Genomic DNA, 14,955 nt, shown 5'->3' with positions numbered 1-14,955 from the left:
TATTTGATTGATATTTTTCATGATTTTTAAGTACTTTTTTTTTCTTTTTTTTTTTTTACAGTACTAAACTTTTGTTCATAGTCTTGAATCATGTCATATTGTTTCACTCTTAGTGAGTTCTGTTTTGTTTGAAACATTTGGCTGATACTTAAATCTAGTTTATCTTCACTTGCTGTTCTGCTGAAACTGTAGTTTCTATGCATTAAGATGCAGTAAATGAGATTTTCACAATGCGTGTGCAGCGTGGTTGTGTTATTTTTGCTGGTTAACCCTTAGAGGATAGCAAAAGAATCCAGTGAACATATCTGATGAAGCGAACGGAAAAAGGCACTTTTGTGTGTATGTAATTATGTCTTTGTGTATGCGTGCATGCGCTTGTACGATACGTCGCGTCTGTCGCTCCCTCAGGAAACGTGTATTGTTAGCTGCTACAGGAGGTTAACAATGTGAGAGGTTTAAATTGATTAACACTTCATTTCCTAGTGCTTCTTAACTCTGATTTGTCAAAAGGCATTGATTCAGCAGTGACACTGTGGCTGCAGAGCAACATTACAGGTTTATAATTATGTGCCCTTTCAAATATCTAATCGTTTCTATAGTAACAGCAAACTCAAAGGGACCTGGCTGATGTATGGCTGATGCTCCACAGAACAGCACCTAAGGGTCATAATAAAAAGGTGTTTATACAGTGTTAGTATTTAGGTGTTGGTTCTGAGGGAAAGAGTCTCCAGTGTTCTGTAACAGTCAGAGATAGCGTAGCAAGCTGCTTTTTTTCTTTTCAATCTGTCTGTCTGTCTGTCCTTTCCTCCTTTCTTCCATACATCCTTCCATCCATAAATCGTTCCTTCCTTTCTTCCTTTCTTCCTTCCTTCCTTCCCTCCGTCCTTCCCTCCTTCCTTCCATACATCCTTCCATCTTTCTTTCTTTCTTTCTTCCTTCCTTCCTTCCTTCCTTCCTTCCTTCCTTCCTTCCTTCCTTCCTTCCTTCCTTCCTTCCTTCCTTCCTTCCTTCCTTCCTTCCTTCCTTCCTTCCTTCCTTCCTTCCTTCCTTCCTTCCTTCCTTCCTTCCTTCCATAAATCCTTCCTTCCTTCCTTCCATAAATCCTTCCTTCCCTACATCCTTACATCTTTCCTTCCCTAAATCCTTCCTTCCTTCCTTCCTTCCTTTCCTACATCATTCTCTCCCTCCCTTCCTACTTTCCCTCCATCCATCCATCCATCCATCCAGCTTGCTTGCTTGCTCGACTCGACTGGACTCGACTCCACACTATTGATGGAATAACAGTTTATAGCTGTTTAAGGAATTTTCCAGAAGTCCAAAAACATAAAACGTGAATAGAACAAACGTATCCTTATTAAATATATCAGAATGTGTATTCGTTGGCAGATTGCTGTTATGTAAATAAAAATAAACACCTGGATGTTCCATAGAAAAATAATCATCTCATGGATGGATTTGTGTCAGGCCCCATCAGAGAGAGAGAGGGCAGTTTATAAGCAGTGCGGATACTCTCAGAAAGATGTCATACTGTAGTTTATTGCAATATCGTTATCATTTCATACCGTGTGGTGCTAGCTCATAATCATATTGCCAGCTCATAATCATATTGCCCAGCAATAGGAGTGTTTTTATCACTAGGAGATTGTCAGGTCAGTGGGTTTGCAGATTTGATGTTGCTCAGCATTTCCCTGTGGCACTGGCTCAGCCCTCTGAGGAGTGATCACTCTTCTTGTTGAGCTTGTTTTACTGAATAACGGCCCGAGTGCTGACTGAGCATTAGTCAGGTTGTGCCTCATCAGCAGAACCATCACACCAGTGCTAGATCTCTCCATCTCCTGGTTAGATGGCACTGTTTTACTGTGCTCTGTGGAGCAAGAGGATGCTGGGAGCTGGAGTAGAAGCTCAAGATAAATCAGTTTACTGAACTGATTACACATTGACTCTTCTTGGATATGTTTCTTTATACAACACTAAGTCCACTAATTTGATTAGTCAAGCTGCGTTCCAGGACAATCACTCCACTCTTCTGTGTCCATGGTTACTACAGTGGTGTCTGCGGCATCAATAGAAAACACGGCACGCCATAAACTTTTCAGGAATGTAACCGGTGAGCAAGCTAGCAGGAGCGCAACAAATCGAACGTGAATCAAGAGCTATTTGCTTTAGCGGAGCGTAAATGAACAATATTTGAGCGCATTGAGAAATATCGCTTACTCAATATTAATTGCCTGTGTAAGGAAAAAAGCAGTATGCCGTATAAAAGCAGTATCGTGCAAGCAAAAGTACGGTTCTACAATATCAATCAGTCTATTTACTATTCAGTAAATCAGCAGTCTTACTTGTTTCTCCCCCTAGTGGAATATCTGACTTTGACTCTTTTTAAGAGTTGTTTCAAATTTATTTACTGTCTCTGAGATGATTTGAATTTTTTTTACACCAGATTTGAACCTTCATCTGCGATTTTATATTTAAGGTATTTGGCAGATGCAGCTTACTTCTGCATGAGCAGTTGAGGGTTAAGGGCCTTGCTCAAGCACCCAGGTTGCACTAAAGGATTGGCGGTGCTGGGATTCAAACACATGACCTTCTGATCAGTAGTTCAAGTTGTCAACCACTGAGAATTTGAATGAGATTGAAAATTTCTAATTCTGCAAATGTGCTATTCTAATTGGTTTGCACGTTGTTTTCATGTCAGTCACACATGAAAACGCTGTGGATTAGTTATGATGCTGTTTTGTGTTTTTTGTTTTGTTTTTTTTTTACTTTCTTGCTGTTAACAGTAGCACAAATTCTCCAAATTCGAACTTTTCACCACATCGTTTTTCTGATTCAGGAGAATGATATAGTAACTAGTTTCTGCTGTCTTTCTCAACCCCAGGCAAGAGTGCGTGGCCACGGAGGAGAACCCGCAAGTGTTCTTCTGCTGCTGCGAGGGCAGCTTCTGCAACGAGAGGTTCACACACCTACCCGAAGTGGGCGGACCAGGTGAGCAAACTCCGAACCATGCTGGGAAATGCTGCACAGCTCTGTTGTTTATTTTTAACAGCGCACACACCTCATTAGATCCCTTGTGTTTATTCGGTACTTATTACGACACGCTTGATTGAATATGAGCCCGTTAAATCAGCGGAAGCAGGAAGTGAATATATCCCAGCAGTGCGCTCGGTCACAGTCGCCGCAAAAAAATAAATACAAAAAAAATGTAATCGCTTCATTTCTCAGACTTTACAAGACCAAGTCGGAAGTACAGCGTGCGTGTAAGCATTTTTTTCCCTGTAACACAAAGCATTTTGGAGTGAAGTAGCTCAACATGGTGTTCTTGAGGATAACCGCAGCGGACCGAGGGGGAGTTGAGTCGTGACATGACCTTATTAGTCGGTTAGATATTATTAACATTTGACACACCAGAGTCAGCGCATTTTGATGGAAAATTATGGAGAATGAAGAATTTTGTCCTTTAAGTGACTCATATTGATGCATCATGCTTAATATTTCCAAGGACATAACTAACAAGGTACTAAAAGGTCACTTGCTTTTAGCTTGGCTTCAAATCTCTGTATTGATTTTTCACCTGTGACCCGTTTGCTTGTGTATCGCATTGTAACCGTTCTGCTCAGATTTAAACAGCTTTAGATTATAAACTCTGTGAATGGCGAGGCGTTATGTTCCACACAAGAACTGGCTTGTTCCCATGTTATAGGGGATGGAGATAAATCCATATCATGCTTTGATCCCCGTTTGGTTGCCATGCTACAGACTCTCAAGAGTATTTAGAGACAACAATGTCCATGGCAGTTTAACAAGGAGAAGTCTGATTTATCAGCCTCCTGACAACATGCTACTGCCTCTGTGGCAGTATCTGTAGAATTTCTTCTCTCTCTCGCTCGCTCTCTCTCACTCTCTTTCTCTCTCTCTCTCTTACTCTCACTCTCACGCTCTCTCTCTCTCGCTCTCTCACTCTCTCTTGCTCTCTCTCGCTCTCTCTTGCTCTCTCTCGCTCTCTCTCTCTCTGTCTGTCTCTCTCGCTCTCTCTCTCTCTCTCTCTCTCTCCCTCTCGCTCTCTCTCTCTCTCTGTCTGTCTCTCTCGCTCTTTCTCTGTCTCTCTCTCTCTCTCTCTTTCCACGCTCTCTCTCTCTCTTTCTCAGTCTCTCTCTCTCTCTCTCTCTCTCTCACACACACACACACACACACACACACACACACACACACACACACCCTGTTTCTTCTTCTGCTCTCTGTCTGTCTCTCTCCCTCTTGCCCTGTTACTCACTCTGTTGTCTGTCCCTCTTACTGTACCCCCCATTTTCTTGCTTTTTCATTTGGTCTCTGTTTCTCTCTCTCTCTCTCTCTCTCTCTCTCTCTCTCACACTCACACACTCACACACTCACACACACACACACACACACACACACACACACACACACACACACACACACACACACACACACACACACAGCCCTGTAATACTGTTCTTGTGTGTTTCTTGCTTGTCTCAGTGATCGAGCCCCCTCCTGCTGAGCTCTCTCTGTTGAACGTATTGGTGTATTCCCTGCTGCCAGTCACAATGCTCTCCATGGCTCTGCTGCTGGCCTTCTGGATGTACCGCCACCGCAAGCCACCCTACGGCCACGTCGACATCAATGAGGTTACACCCCACTTCCTATCTCTTTTCTATCAATACTCCAAACCTTTAACATCAACGTATTGTTTACCTCACAATAGAAATATCTCTTTCTCTGTGTTTATTCATCTTTGATGCTTTCCACATATGACTGTATTCTTGTAACATTCTATTGTATACTTATTATTCGTAATTGTCTCTGCTTTTTTTTCTTTCTTATTTTTTCCCTCTGTGCTTTTTTCCTGTCCTAATTTATAGTCCAGGTACACAAATGCTTTCTGTAGTTTTTGTAATGACTGGCGCCATCTAGTGGTTGTTTTGCCATCCCTCCAGTTTCAGATTTCTGCTGAAGTCATAATTTTCAGTGATATTTTAATCACAAATAATTTATTTTATAACTTGTACTTAAAGCACCTTGTTATAAGATGTGTTGCACTGTGCTCAGTGTTTTATTGTCTTCTCTCAGGACCCGGGTCCAGCTCCTCCGTCTCCTCTGGTAGGGCTGAAACCCCTGCAGCTGTTGGAGATTAAAGCTAGAGGGCGCTTTGGATGTGTGTGGAAAGCCCAGATGGTGAACGAATACGTAGCTGTGAAGATCTTCCCCATTCAGGTTTGTTCTCATGCTTAATTTCTGTTGTCCTGCAGGAAACATTAACGTGTATTTATTCCAAAGGTCGACCCTTTGAGCAGATCAGAAGGTGATGATCATCTGTACAGAACAGCACCTATGATTATCCTACAGGCTGCCAGGTTAATCACTGCCTATATATTAAGGCACTTGTTCTGTTGTTTCTATAGCAACAGCTCAATCACAGACTCTTACGGTGGGTCCTGGACGTCATTTAAATTTTAGATTTCGAATGTAAATTGATTTCAAATGACTTGTTATGCAACAGTGGAAAAATGTATTCAATGTTTTCGAAAAATGAGGAGACTTTCATGGACCGCTGTTAGACGTCTCCAGTGTCCAGTGATACAGAGACATTGTACAGTCAAGTAAAGCTGCAATTTTAGGTTTTTAGGATGGGGAGCGTTAACTCAGGTGAGGGAACGGCTGATTATAACAAGCACTAACTTGTCATGTATGTTTCACTGCATAGAATTACAGTATAAAAATGTAAATGGCATTTTTGCCTTAATCATAACAGGCATGAAACACTATAGAATTCCAGTAGTTATGACTGTAGAAAGGACATTATACATAATAACACTCTCTGGTGTTTATAATCATTTATAATCACATCCTCTGGTGTTAAAAAAAAAAAAAAAAACATTTTGGAACTGGTTCCTCTCAAGGTTTCTTTTCCTTTTCCATATAAAGGTTTCTTTGCAACCGTTGCTTGAGGCTTTCTCATTAGGGATAAAAACACACATTTAAATATAAGTCTAATATTAATCTTGATTTTATTAATTGTGAAAATAATTAATTCGATGTTGGTAACAGGAACTTTTCTTACTCTGCGCCAACGTCACTCTTTTTTCTTTCTTTCTTTCTTTCTTTCTTTCTTCATGTCCTTCAGGATAAGCAGTCGTGGCAAAACGAGCGAGACATGTTCATCACACCAGGGATGAAGCACGACAACTTGCTGCGTTACATCGCTGCTGAGAAACGAGGGACCAGCCTGGAAATGGAGCTCTGGCTCATTACCGAGTTCCACGAAAAGGTCAGAGATCAAGTCCATAAAGGCAACTATCATAAACATAGCAGCATTAAGAGCATGTAAAGGTTTACTGTAGTTTACTCTCATACCTCGGACAAACGGAATACTATTTCGTTTGATGGCAATTTTTTTAGTGTTCTGAAAAGCTTTGGCTTGAACAATAAATAGATAAACAGTGAGAAATGTAAAAGTTTGGTTTAGAGGTCTGTATTAATTTTTAACTATTAACACAACATTTATGTCTTGTCAGCTGTGCCTCAGAAAGGTGTCTCCGTCGTTTAAGTGTTGCGTCGCCGCGTCAGTGGCGTCGATGTAAACGCATTGCGAGTTGACGTGCTGAGTTCTCGGATGTGTCTCTGTTTACAGGGTTCTCTGACTGATTTTCTGAAGGGCAGCGTTGTAAGCTGGAATGAGTTATGTCACATTGCTGAAACTATGGCTTGTGGCCTGGCCTACCTTCATGAAGATGTACCACGGTATAAAGGAGAAGGTCCCAAACCTGCCATTGCTCACAGGTGAGACAAAAGAGGTGCAAGAGTCACGTCATGTCCGGATCAGTTGTTGTTGATAAAACGTACAAGCTGCATGTAAAACATGAGTTTGTGAATATGATCACAGTCATTTTTGTGATCGGCTGGGAAAATGCTTCACACAGTGAAAGTTGGATTTTTTTTCAGCTTCAATGCTGAGAAGAAGAAAAAACATAACATGCTTTCCATGTGTTTTTTTTTTTTTTTTTTTTACTTTTGCACATATTTTAACCAGACGAACAGATGTAACATGTTAAAACCTCAAAAGTAAAAATGTAGATGGTTCATTGACAGATTTCGGTGATGCAAAAGAGTGTGGACATTTTAACGGCTTCAACTTTTTCTTTGTCATTATGGCACCTAACAATTTGACTGAATGCCTGTGTGAGGATATCACACTTCACCAGGCGCCACTATAGAGCCGAAAGAACACCACCAGTATCTGTAGAGGGGTCTTAATAAAACAAACATACTGTCACAGTTGAGAGTGAAACAGTTGCCAGGAGATGCCAGAAATAATAGTAGAGATAGTAGTAGAGTAAATCATGATACACAGATGTATAAAACAGAATAAAGTAGTAAATATGCAGTTCAATTAATCAGCCTAAGGCTCCCAGTAATAACTATGTTCATTCAGGTCCAGGTAACGTCCCGTTCTCCATCGTTCAGCGTCCAAATCAAACCGTCTCCCAGGTGGGAGAGAAAAGGCTTTCAAATTTTGTTTATATTTTGTAGTATGTATTTACAAGTATCTCAGTGCTGAACTGTGAAAGTATGTCCAAAACTTTTAAGAAATTCAATATTTTTAGTTACATCTAAAGACAATTTGTGTTGGTTTCTGCTCATACAAACGTAACTCATGCCCATGTTAACTTACAGGGATTTCAAGAGTAAAAATGTGATGCTGAAGAACGATCTGACGGCCGTCATCGGCGACTTCGGCTTGGCAGTGAGATTTGAGCCTGGAAAAGCTCCAGGAGACACTCATGGCCAGGTAAGGAGGCTTTTCTGAGAAGAAAGGAAAACTAGTACCCCTTTTCCACCAAAAAGAACCGGGTGCTGGCTCAGAGCTAGCACTGGTGCTGGTTCAAAGTTGGTTCCACTGGCGAACCTTCTAAGAACCGGTTTTAACATCACAATGTTAATGCTCATGGCTTTGTGAACCTACATTAGTATCCAAACGTGGCGAATCCAACGTGTACGTGCAGCTCCATGTAATCTGTATATATGGAGGTTGTAATTGAGAAAGTACATAACATTATTTTATCATTAACACAGAAAAAAGTTAGCCTTAGCATGTAGTGTGTAGCCTACTATCATGTGTGCTGATAATGTATCATATTGCGGTAAAGTAAAAGTGTATTAAACATTAGTATACTTAAGGTACATTATCAAATGCGCTAACGGTAGCCCCGCCCACAGCCCCTAACACAAGAGGTTCTTAAGTGTAGACCAGCAATGTTTTGATGCTACTTAAGAACCACTTTTCCTGGTTCAGAGCCGGTGCTTTGGCTGTCGAAAAAGAAAGAACTGGTTCTAAATTAGGCTCTGGCTCTCAACCAGCACTCAAACTGCCTCGGTGGAAAAGGGGCATAGAACATGCTTCAGAAAGCAGAACAGCGTCGGAAACTCTTCCATAACATTAATAGCAGTTGTAAAGCATGGCTTAGACTGTAGCTTAATTTGTTAACCGATGTTTAAATGTTTAATAAAAACATAGTGATTTCTAGCAGGATATGATTACAGCTGTAATAGAGTTCCGTGAGTGTGGTTTCACGTGTTGACTCTGCTGTTAGGTTGGCACACGGAGGTACATGGCACCTGAGGTTCTGGAAGGAGCCATTAACTTCCAGAGGGATGCGTTTCTGAGGATAGACATGTACGCCGTGGGACTCGTGCTCTGGGAGCTGGTGTCCCGCTGTGCAGCCGCCGATGGTGAGCGCTCCCAGACTCCATCATTCCATCAACTTCCCATTCAAATGTGGAACTGGAGAGAAAATTAAGCATGCTTTAAGAGTTTCCAGAGAAACAGTGTTGATATTGCTATTAATGGGGCTATTAAAGTTAAGAAAGTGCTAATATAAGTGAAAAATTTGACCATATTAAGCATGCTGTCTATGTTTGTCTCGATTTCAAAGTTTTAATCATTTGACTCTTAGGGTTAGTCCTTTTTTTCAGCGTGCTATGAATTCAGCTCTCTTGTCATCACTCAGTAAAGTTCTAATCTAAGGCCAAGCTGATGAACTTAGTTTGTTGAAGTGTGCTGTGGTGCACTGACTATTATTTCTGTTTTGTGGTGGTTTGTCTGTACAGGTCCAGTAGATGAGTACATGCTGCCCTTTGAGGAGGAGATCGGACAGCACCCGTCCCTGGAGGACCTGCAGGACGTCGTGGTCCACAAAAAGATGAGACCCGTGCTGAAGGAGTGCTGGCTTAAACATCCGGTAAGCATGTCTATGCAGGTTTTCTGTCATCCAGATCATTCCATATAAACGAAAAAGATAAGATGTTTCTGCTGGCTGAAGTTTGTGTAGATTGTCATTGCTCTAGACTATCAGTGCTCCATTCAGTGATAACTAAAATAAGGCTGGGCAGCTTTACACAACTCCAGGGTCCCCAGTTCCAGCCTGAGCTCCGATTACTCTCTCTGAGGATTTCCCCATGGTTTCTGCATGGGTTTCCTCTCTGTTTTTTGGTTAATGAGATAAATAAGCAGTCAGTGACATTGCTTCAGCTGTTCCTGAACTATCCATCCATCCATCCATCTTCTACCGCTTATCCGGGGCCGGGTCGCGGGGGCAGCAGTCTGAGCAGGGACACCCAGACTTCCCTCTCCCCAGACACTTCCACCAGCTCCTCTGGGTGAATACTGAGGCGTTCCCAGGCCAGCTGAGAGACATAGTCCCTTCAGCGTGTCCTAGGTCTTCCCCGGGGCCTCCTCCCGGTTGGACATGCCTGGAACCCCTCTCCAGGGAGGCGTCCAGGAGGCATCCGGAACAGATGCCCGAGCCACCTCAGCTGACTCCTCTCGATGTGGAGGAGCAGCGGCTCTACTCTGAGCTCCTCCCGAGTGACCGAGCTCCTCACCCTATCTCTAAGGGAACGCCCAGCCACCCTGCGGAGGAAACTTATTTCGGCCGCCTGTATCCGGGATCTTGTTCTTTCGGTCATGACCCAAAGCTCGTGACCATAGGTGAGGGTAGGAACGTAGATCGACTGGTAAATAGAGAGCTTCGCCTTGCGGCTCAGCTCTTTCTTTACCACAACAGACCGGTATATCGACCGCATCACTGCAGAAGATACACCGATCCGCCTGTCGATCTCCCGCTCCATCCTTCCCTCACTCGTGAACAAGACCCCAAGATACTTAAACTCCTCCACTTGAGGCAGGAGCTTTCCACCAACCTGAAGGGGGCAAGCCACCCTTTTCCGGCTGAGAACCATGGACAACCAACGCTTCACACTCGGCTGCAAACCGTCCCAGTGCACGCTGAAGGTCCTGATTTGAAGAAGCCAACAGGACAACACCATCTGCAAAAAGCAGAGACGAAATCCCGTGGTCCCCAAACTGGACTCCATCCGGCCCCCGACTGCGCCTAGAAATCCTATCCATATAGATAATGAACAGGACCGGTGACAAAGGGCAGCCCTGCCGGAGTCCAACATGCACCGGGAACAAGTCTGACTTACTGCCGGCAATGCGAACCAAACTCCTGCTCCGGTCATATAGAGACCGGACAGCCCTTAGCAGAGGGCCCCGGACCCCATACTCCCAGAGCACCCCCCACAGATCACCACGAGGGACACAGTCGAATGCCTTCTCCAGATCCACAAAGCACATGTGGACTGGTTGGGTAAACTCCCATGAACCCTCCAGCAACCTGGTGAGGGTATAGAGATGGTCCAGTGTTCCACGACCGGGACGAAACCCTCATTGTTCCTCCTGAATCCGAGGTTCGACTATCGGCCGAATTCTCCTCTCCAGTACCCTGGCATAGACTTTTACAGGGAGGATGAGGAGTGTGATCCTCCTGTAGTTGGAACACACCCTCCGGTCCACCTTCTAAAACAGAGGGACCACCACCCCAGTCTGCCAGTCCAGAGGCACTGTCCCCAGCCGCCACGCGATGTTGCAGAGGCGTGTCAACCAAGACAGCCCCACAACATCCAGAGACTTGAGGTACTCATCCACCCCCGGTGCCTTGCCATTGAGGAGCTTCTCAACCACCTCAGTGACCTCAGCTTGGGGGATCGACGAGTCCTCAACTGAGCCCTCTGCCTCTGCTTCCTCAGTGGAAGACATGCCGGTGGGTTGAGGAGATCCTCGAAGTACTCCTTCCACTGTCCAAGAATGTCCCCAGTCGAAGTCAGCAGATTCCCACTCCCATTGTAAACAGTGTGAGCAGGGCACTGCTTCCCCCTCCTGAGGCGCCGAACGGTTTGCCAGAATTTCTTCAAGGCCAACCGATAGTCCTTCTCCATGGCCTCACTGAACTCCTCCCAGACCCGAGTTTTTGCCTCTGCAACCACCCAGGCTGAGGCTCGCTTGGCCCTCCGGTACCTATCAGCTGCCTCCGGAGTCCCCCGAGCCAACCAGGCTCGATAGGACTCCTTCTTCAGCTTGACGGCATCCCTTACTTCCGGGGTCCACCACCGGGTTCGGGGATTGCCGCCACGACAGGCACCGGAGACCTTACGGCCTCAGCTCCGCGCGGCCGCGTCGACAATAGAGGTGGAGAATATGGTCCACTCAGACTCAATGTCTCCAACCTCCCTCGGGATCTGGTTGAAGCTCTGCCGGAGGTGGGAGTTGAAGATCTCTCTGACCGGAGACTCGTTGCCAAACGTTCCCAGCGGACCCTCACAGTACGTTTGGGTCTGCCAAGTCTGTCCAACTTCCTCCCCGGCCATCGGATCCAACTCACCACCAGGTGGTGATCAGTTGACAGCTCCGCCCCTCTCTTTACCCGAGTGTCCAAGACATACGGCCGGAGGTCAGATGAAACAACCACAAAGTCGATCATCGACTTCTGACCTAGGGTGTCCTGATGCCATGTGTACTGATGGACACCCTTATGCTTGAACATGGTGTTCGTTATGGACAAACTGTGACTAGCACAGAAGTCCAATAACAGAACACCACTCGGGTTCAGGACGGGGTGGCCGTTCCTCCCAATCACGCCCCTCCAGGTGTCACTGTCGCTGCCCACGTGGGCGTTGAAGTCCCCCAGTAGAACGACTGAGTCCCCAGTCGGAGCACTTTCCAGCACCCCTCCCAGAGACGCCAAGAAGGTCAGGTACTCTACACTGCCATTTGGCCCGTAAGCACAAATAACAGTGAGACCTATCCCCGATTCGAAGGCGCAGGGAAACGACCCTCTCGTTCACCGGGGTAAACTCCAACACATGGCTGCTGAGTTTGGGGGCTATGAGCAAGCCCACACCAGCCCGCCGCCTCTCACCGCAGGCAACTCCAGAGTAGTAGAGAGCCCAGCCTCTCTCGAGGAGTTGGGTTCCAGAGCTCAAGCCGTGCGTGGAGCCGAGCCCAACTACATCTAGTCGGTATCTCTCAACCTCCTGCACCAGCTCAGGCTCCTTCCCCTCCAGCGAGGTGACATTCCATGTCCCTAGAGCCAGATTCCGTGTCCAGGGATTGGGTCGCCTAGGCTCCCGCCTTCGACTGCCACCCAATCCACATTGCACCAGCCCCTTACGGTTTCTCCTGCAGGTGGTGGGCCCACAGGAGATCGGCCCCACGTCGCTCCTTCGGGCTGAGCCCGGCCGGGCCCTGTGGGGTAAGACCCGGCCACCAGGCGCTCGCATGCGAGCCCCAACCCCGGGCCTGGCTCCAGGGTGGGGCCCCGGTTGCGCCATACCGGGCGACGTCACGGACCTTGCTATATCTTTCTTCATAAGGGGTATTGAACCGCTCTTTGTCTGGCCCATCACCCAGGACCTGTTTGCCTTGGGAGACCCTACCAGGGACAGAAAGCCCCAGACAACATAGCTCCTAGGATCATTCAGGCATGCAAACCCCTCCCTCACAATAAGGTGGCGGTTCAAGGAGGGGGTTCCTGAACTAATCATTTCATATATATCAAGTTATTTTTTTGACTTCTACAGAGTATGACGTTTGCTCACCATTCTGTACGTTTTGTTTACAATGTTTTATTTTTTTAAGGGCATCAACTTTTGTTCTTCCATCTTTTAGCCAAAAAAAAAAAAAAAAAAAAAAATCAAGTAAACAGTTTTAAGTAAAAGGTTTGCGGGGAGGAGGGCACAAACTTTTGCCTCAGTACTCATACCTGGGACAAAACCCTTCTGCTTTGGTAGGTTTTTTCTTTTCCCCCCTTATCCTCTAATGAGCATGAAGCATAGAGGGAAGCAAACAGTCCAAGCCTGACTGATGTCTACATAGATATAGGGTTTCTGTATGGACAAGTGAAAAGTTTTGACTCGTATAGAGTAGATAGAGACTTTACATGGAGTAGAATAGAAGCCTTTATTTTGTCATATATACATTACAGCACAGTGCAATTCTTTCTTCATGTATCCACAACTTTGGAGGTTGGGGTCAGAGCGCAGTGTCAGCCATGATATAGGGCCCCTGGAGCAGAGAGTGTTAAGGGTGTTGATCAAGGACCCAACAGTGGCAGCTTGGCAGTGCTGGGGCTTGAACCCTGATCCTCTGATCAACAACCCGGAGCAAGCAAATCAAAAAGTTTCATTCAGAAATATTTGTTAAATTGTGGAATAACACGTTTCTCGTTGAGCTTGATGTCAGTGTTAAAGTGTGTGTCTATGCATGCAGGGTCTGGAGCAGTTGTGTGAGACGATAGAGGAATGCTGGGACCATGACGCTGAGGCTCGTCTGTCAGCAGGCTGCGTAGAGGAACGTCTCTCTCAGATCCGGCGCCTTGGTAACGGCCCTGCCTCTGACTGCCTCGTCTCTGTGCTCACCTCCGTCACCAACGTGGACTTATCACCCAAAGAGTCCAGCATCTGAGAACGAGGTGGTGGTGGGGAACTCTCAAAAACGAAACCCGAAGCGAAAGAAACAACCTTCGTCTTTCCAGACTCAGCGGATCTCAGACAACAATGAATGCAGCTGCTATTTTATCCTGACGTTTTTTAAATTAATTATTATTATTATTATTAGTATGATTATTATTCTGATCGGATCAATACTACCAGCACACTTCGCTACTGTATTTTTATCAAGAGAGGAAAACACAAAAGTTAAAGAAAAAAAAACAAGAAAAAAAAACAGCATAAGGACATCTCAAAGCGCATTCAGGTGCCGACTTATGAATGCTGACAAGATGCAGGTACCTCAACCGTTTCAGTTCAGTGGGTTTTGTTTTGTTTGTTTTTGTTTTTCTTTATATTCCAATGTTTCTGTCTTCTGGACAGGATTGCCTAAGGCAAAACTAACCAACACATCAAGCAACCGTTCACCATGTTGGAAAAACAACAATGCTGCAAAACCTGTGAGGAACATTTATGACTGTTACATTAACCTTCCTCAAGGAATTTTTATTTCCGAGTTTTTTTTAAAGAACTTTTCCTCTCTGACTGTGTGCTATTCAAATTTACGGAAAACGTGTCTTTTACGGAACTAACGGGTGTCTCTAGAACACAACAATTGTGGAAGACAACTGGATTGTTTTTTTTTGTTTGTTTGTTTTTTCTTTTCTTCTTCTTCATTTGTTTTTTTGCTGTCAAAGCTGGCGACTGTGAAGAGGGGTCGGTTCAGAATTTTTAATCGTGTGGAAATGAGAATTTAGCTTAGAGAATATTGGCTTTGCATTTAGAGATAGTGGACGAGGCAAGGATTTGGATAATGTGTTTTGTTTGGTACAGAATTATTTCTCAGGTAAACAGTTTTGGTCGGGGTGTCAGGGATGGGGCATGGGGGTGGGGTGGGGGTGTGGCGACTGCCATTTGTCCCTAGAAAATAGAAGGAGAAATGTTGATGGGTCGGTTTTTACCCCTAATGAAATTTAACACTAAAATGTTCTGTGTGTGAAGGGGTGTGTGTGCGCGAGTGAAGGGGTGTGTGTGCGCGAGTGAAGGGGTGTGTGTGCGCGAGTGAAGGGGTGTGCGTGCGCGAGTGAAGGGGGGTGCGTGCGCGAGTGAAGG

At 45.2% G+C, this 14,955-nt stretch overlaps 1 protein-coding gene across 1 annotated transcript in view; it reads left to right on the top strand.

The window, feature by feature from the left end:
* The window catches only part of acvr2ba (activin A receptor type 2Ba), a 60,965-nt gene extending 46,262 nt beyond the window's left edge, over positions 1-14,703 (top strand). Inside the window, exons 3-11 of the mRNA XM_060869175.1 lie at positions 2,879-2,985; positions 4,498-4,646; positions 5,089-5,232; positions 6,143-6,286; positions 6,650-6,798; positions 7,693-7,807; positions 8,610-8,748; positions 9,127-9,257; positions 13,625-14,703. Of these exons, the coding sequence (XP_060725158.1) occupies positions 2,879-2,985; positions 4,498-4,646; positions 5,089-5,232; positions 6,143-6,286; positions 6,650-6,798; positions 7,693-7,807; positions 8,610-8,748; positions 9,127-9,257; positions 13,625-13,819 (1,273 nt within the window). The 3' untranslated portion in view covers positions 13,820-14,703. The remainder of the gene's footprint in view (positions 1-2,878; positions 2,986-4,497; positions 4,647-5,088; positions 5,233-6,142; positions 6,287-6,649; positions 6,799-7,692; positions 7,808-8,609; positions 8,749-9,126; positions 9,258-13,624) is intronic.
* The last annotated feature ends 252 nt before the right edge of the window (positions 14,704-14,955 follow it).

This window comes from Tachysurus vachellii, chromosome 5 (genome assembly GCF_030014155.1).
Source record: "Tachysurus vachellii isolate PV-2020 chromosome 5, HZAU_Pvac_v1, whole genome shotgun sequence".
NCBI classification, from domain to species: domain Eukaryota; kingdom Metazoa; phylum Chordata; class Actinopteri; order Siluriformes; family Bagridae; genus Tachysurus; species Tachysurus vachellii.
The sequence above is the reverse complement of the archived record's forward strand: the minus strand, read 5'-3'. Positions and strand labels throughout refer to the sequence as shown.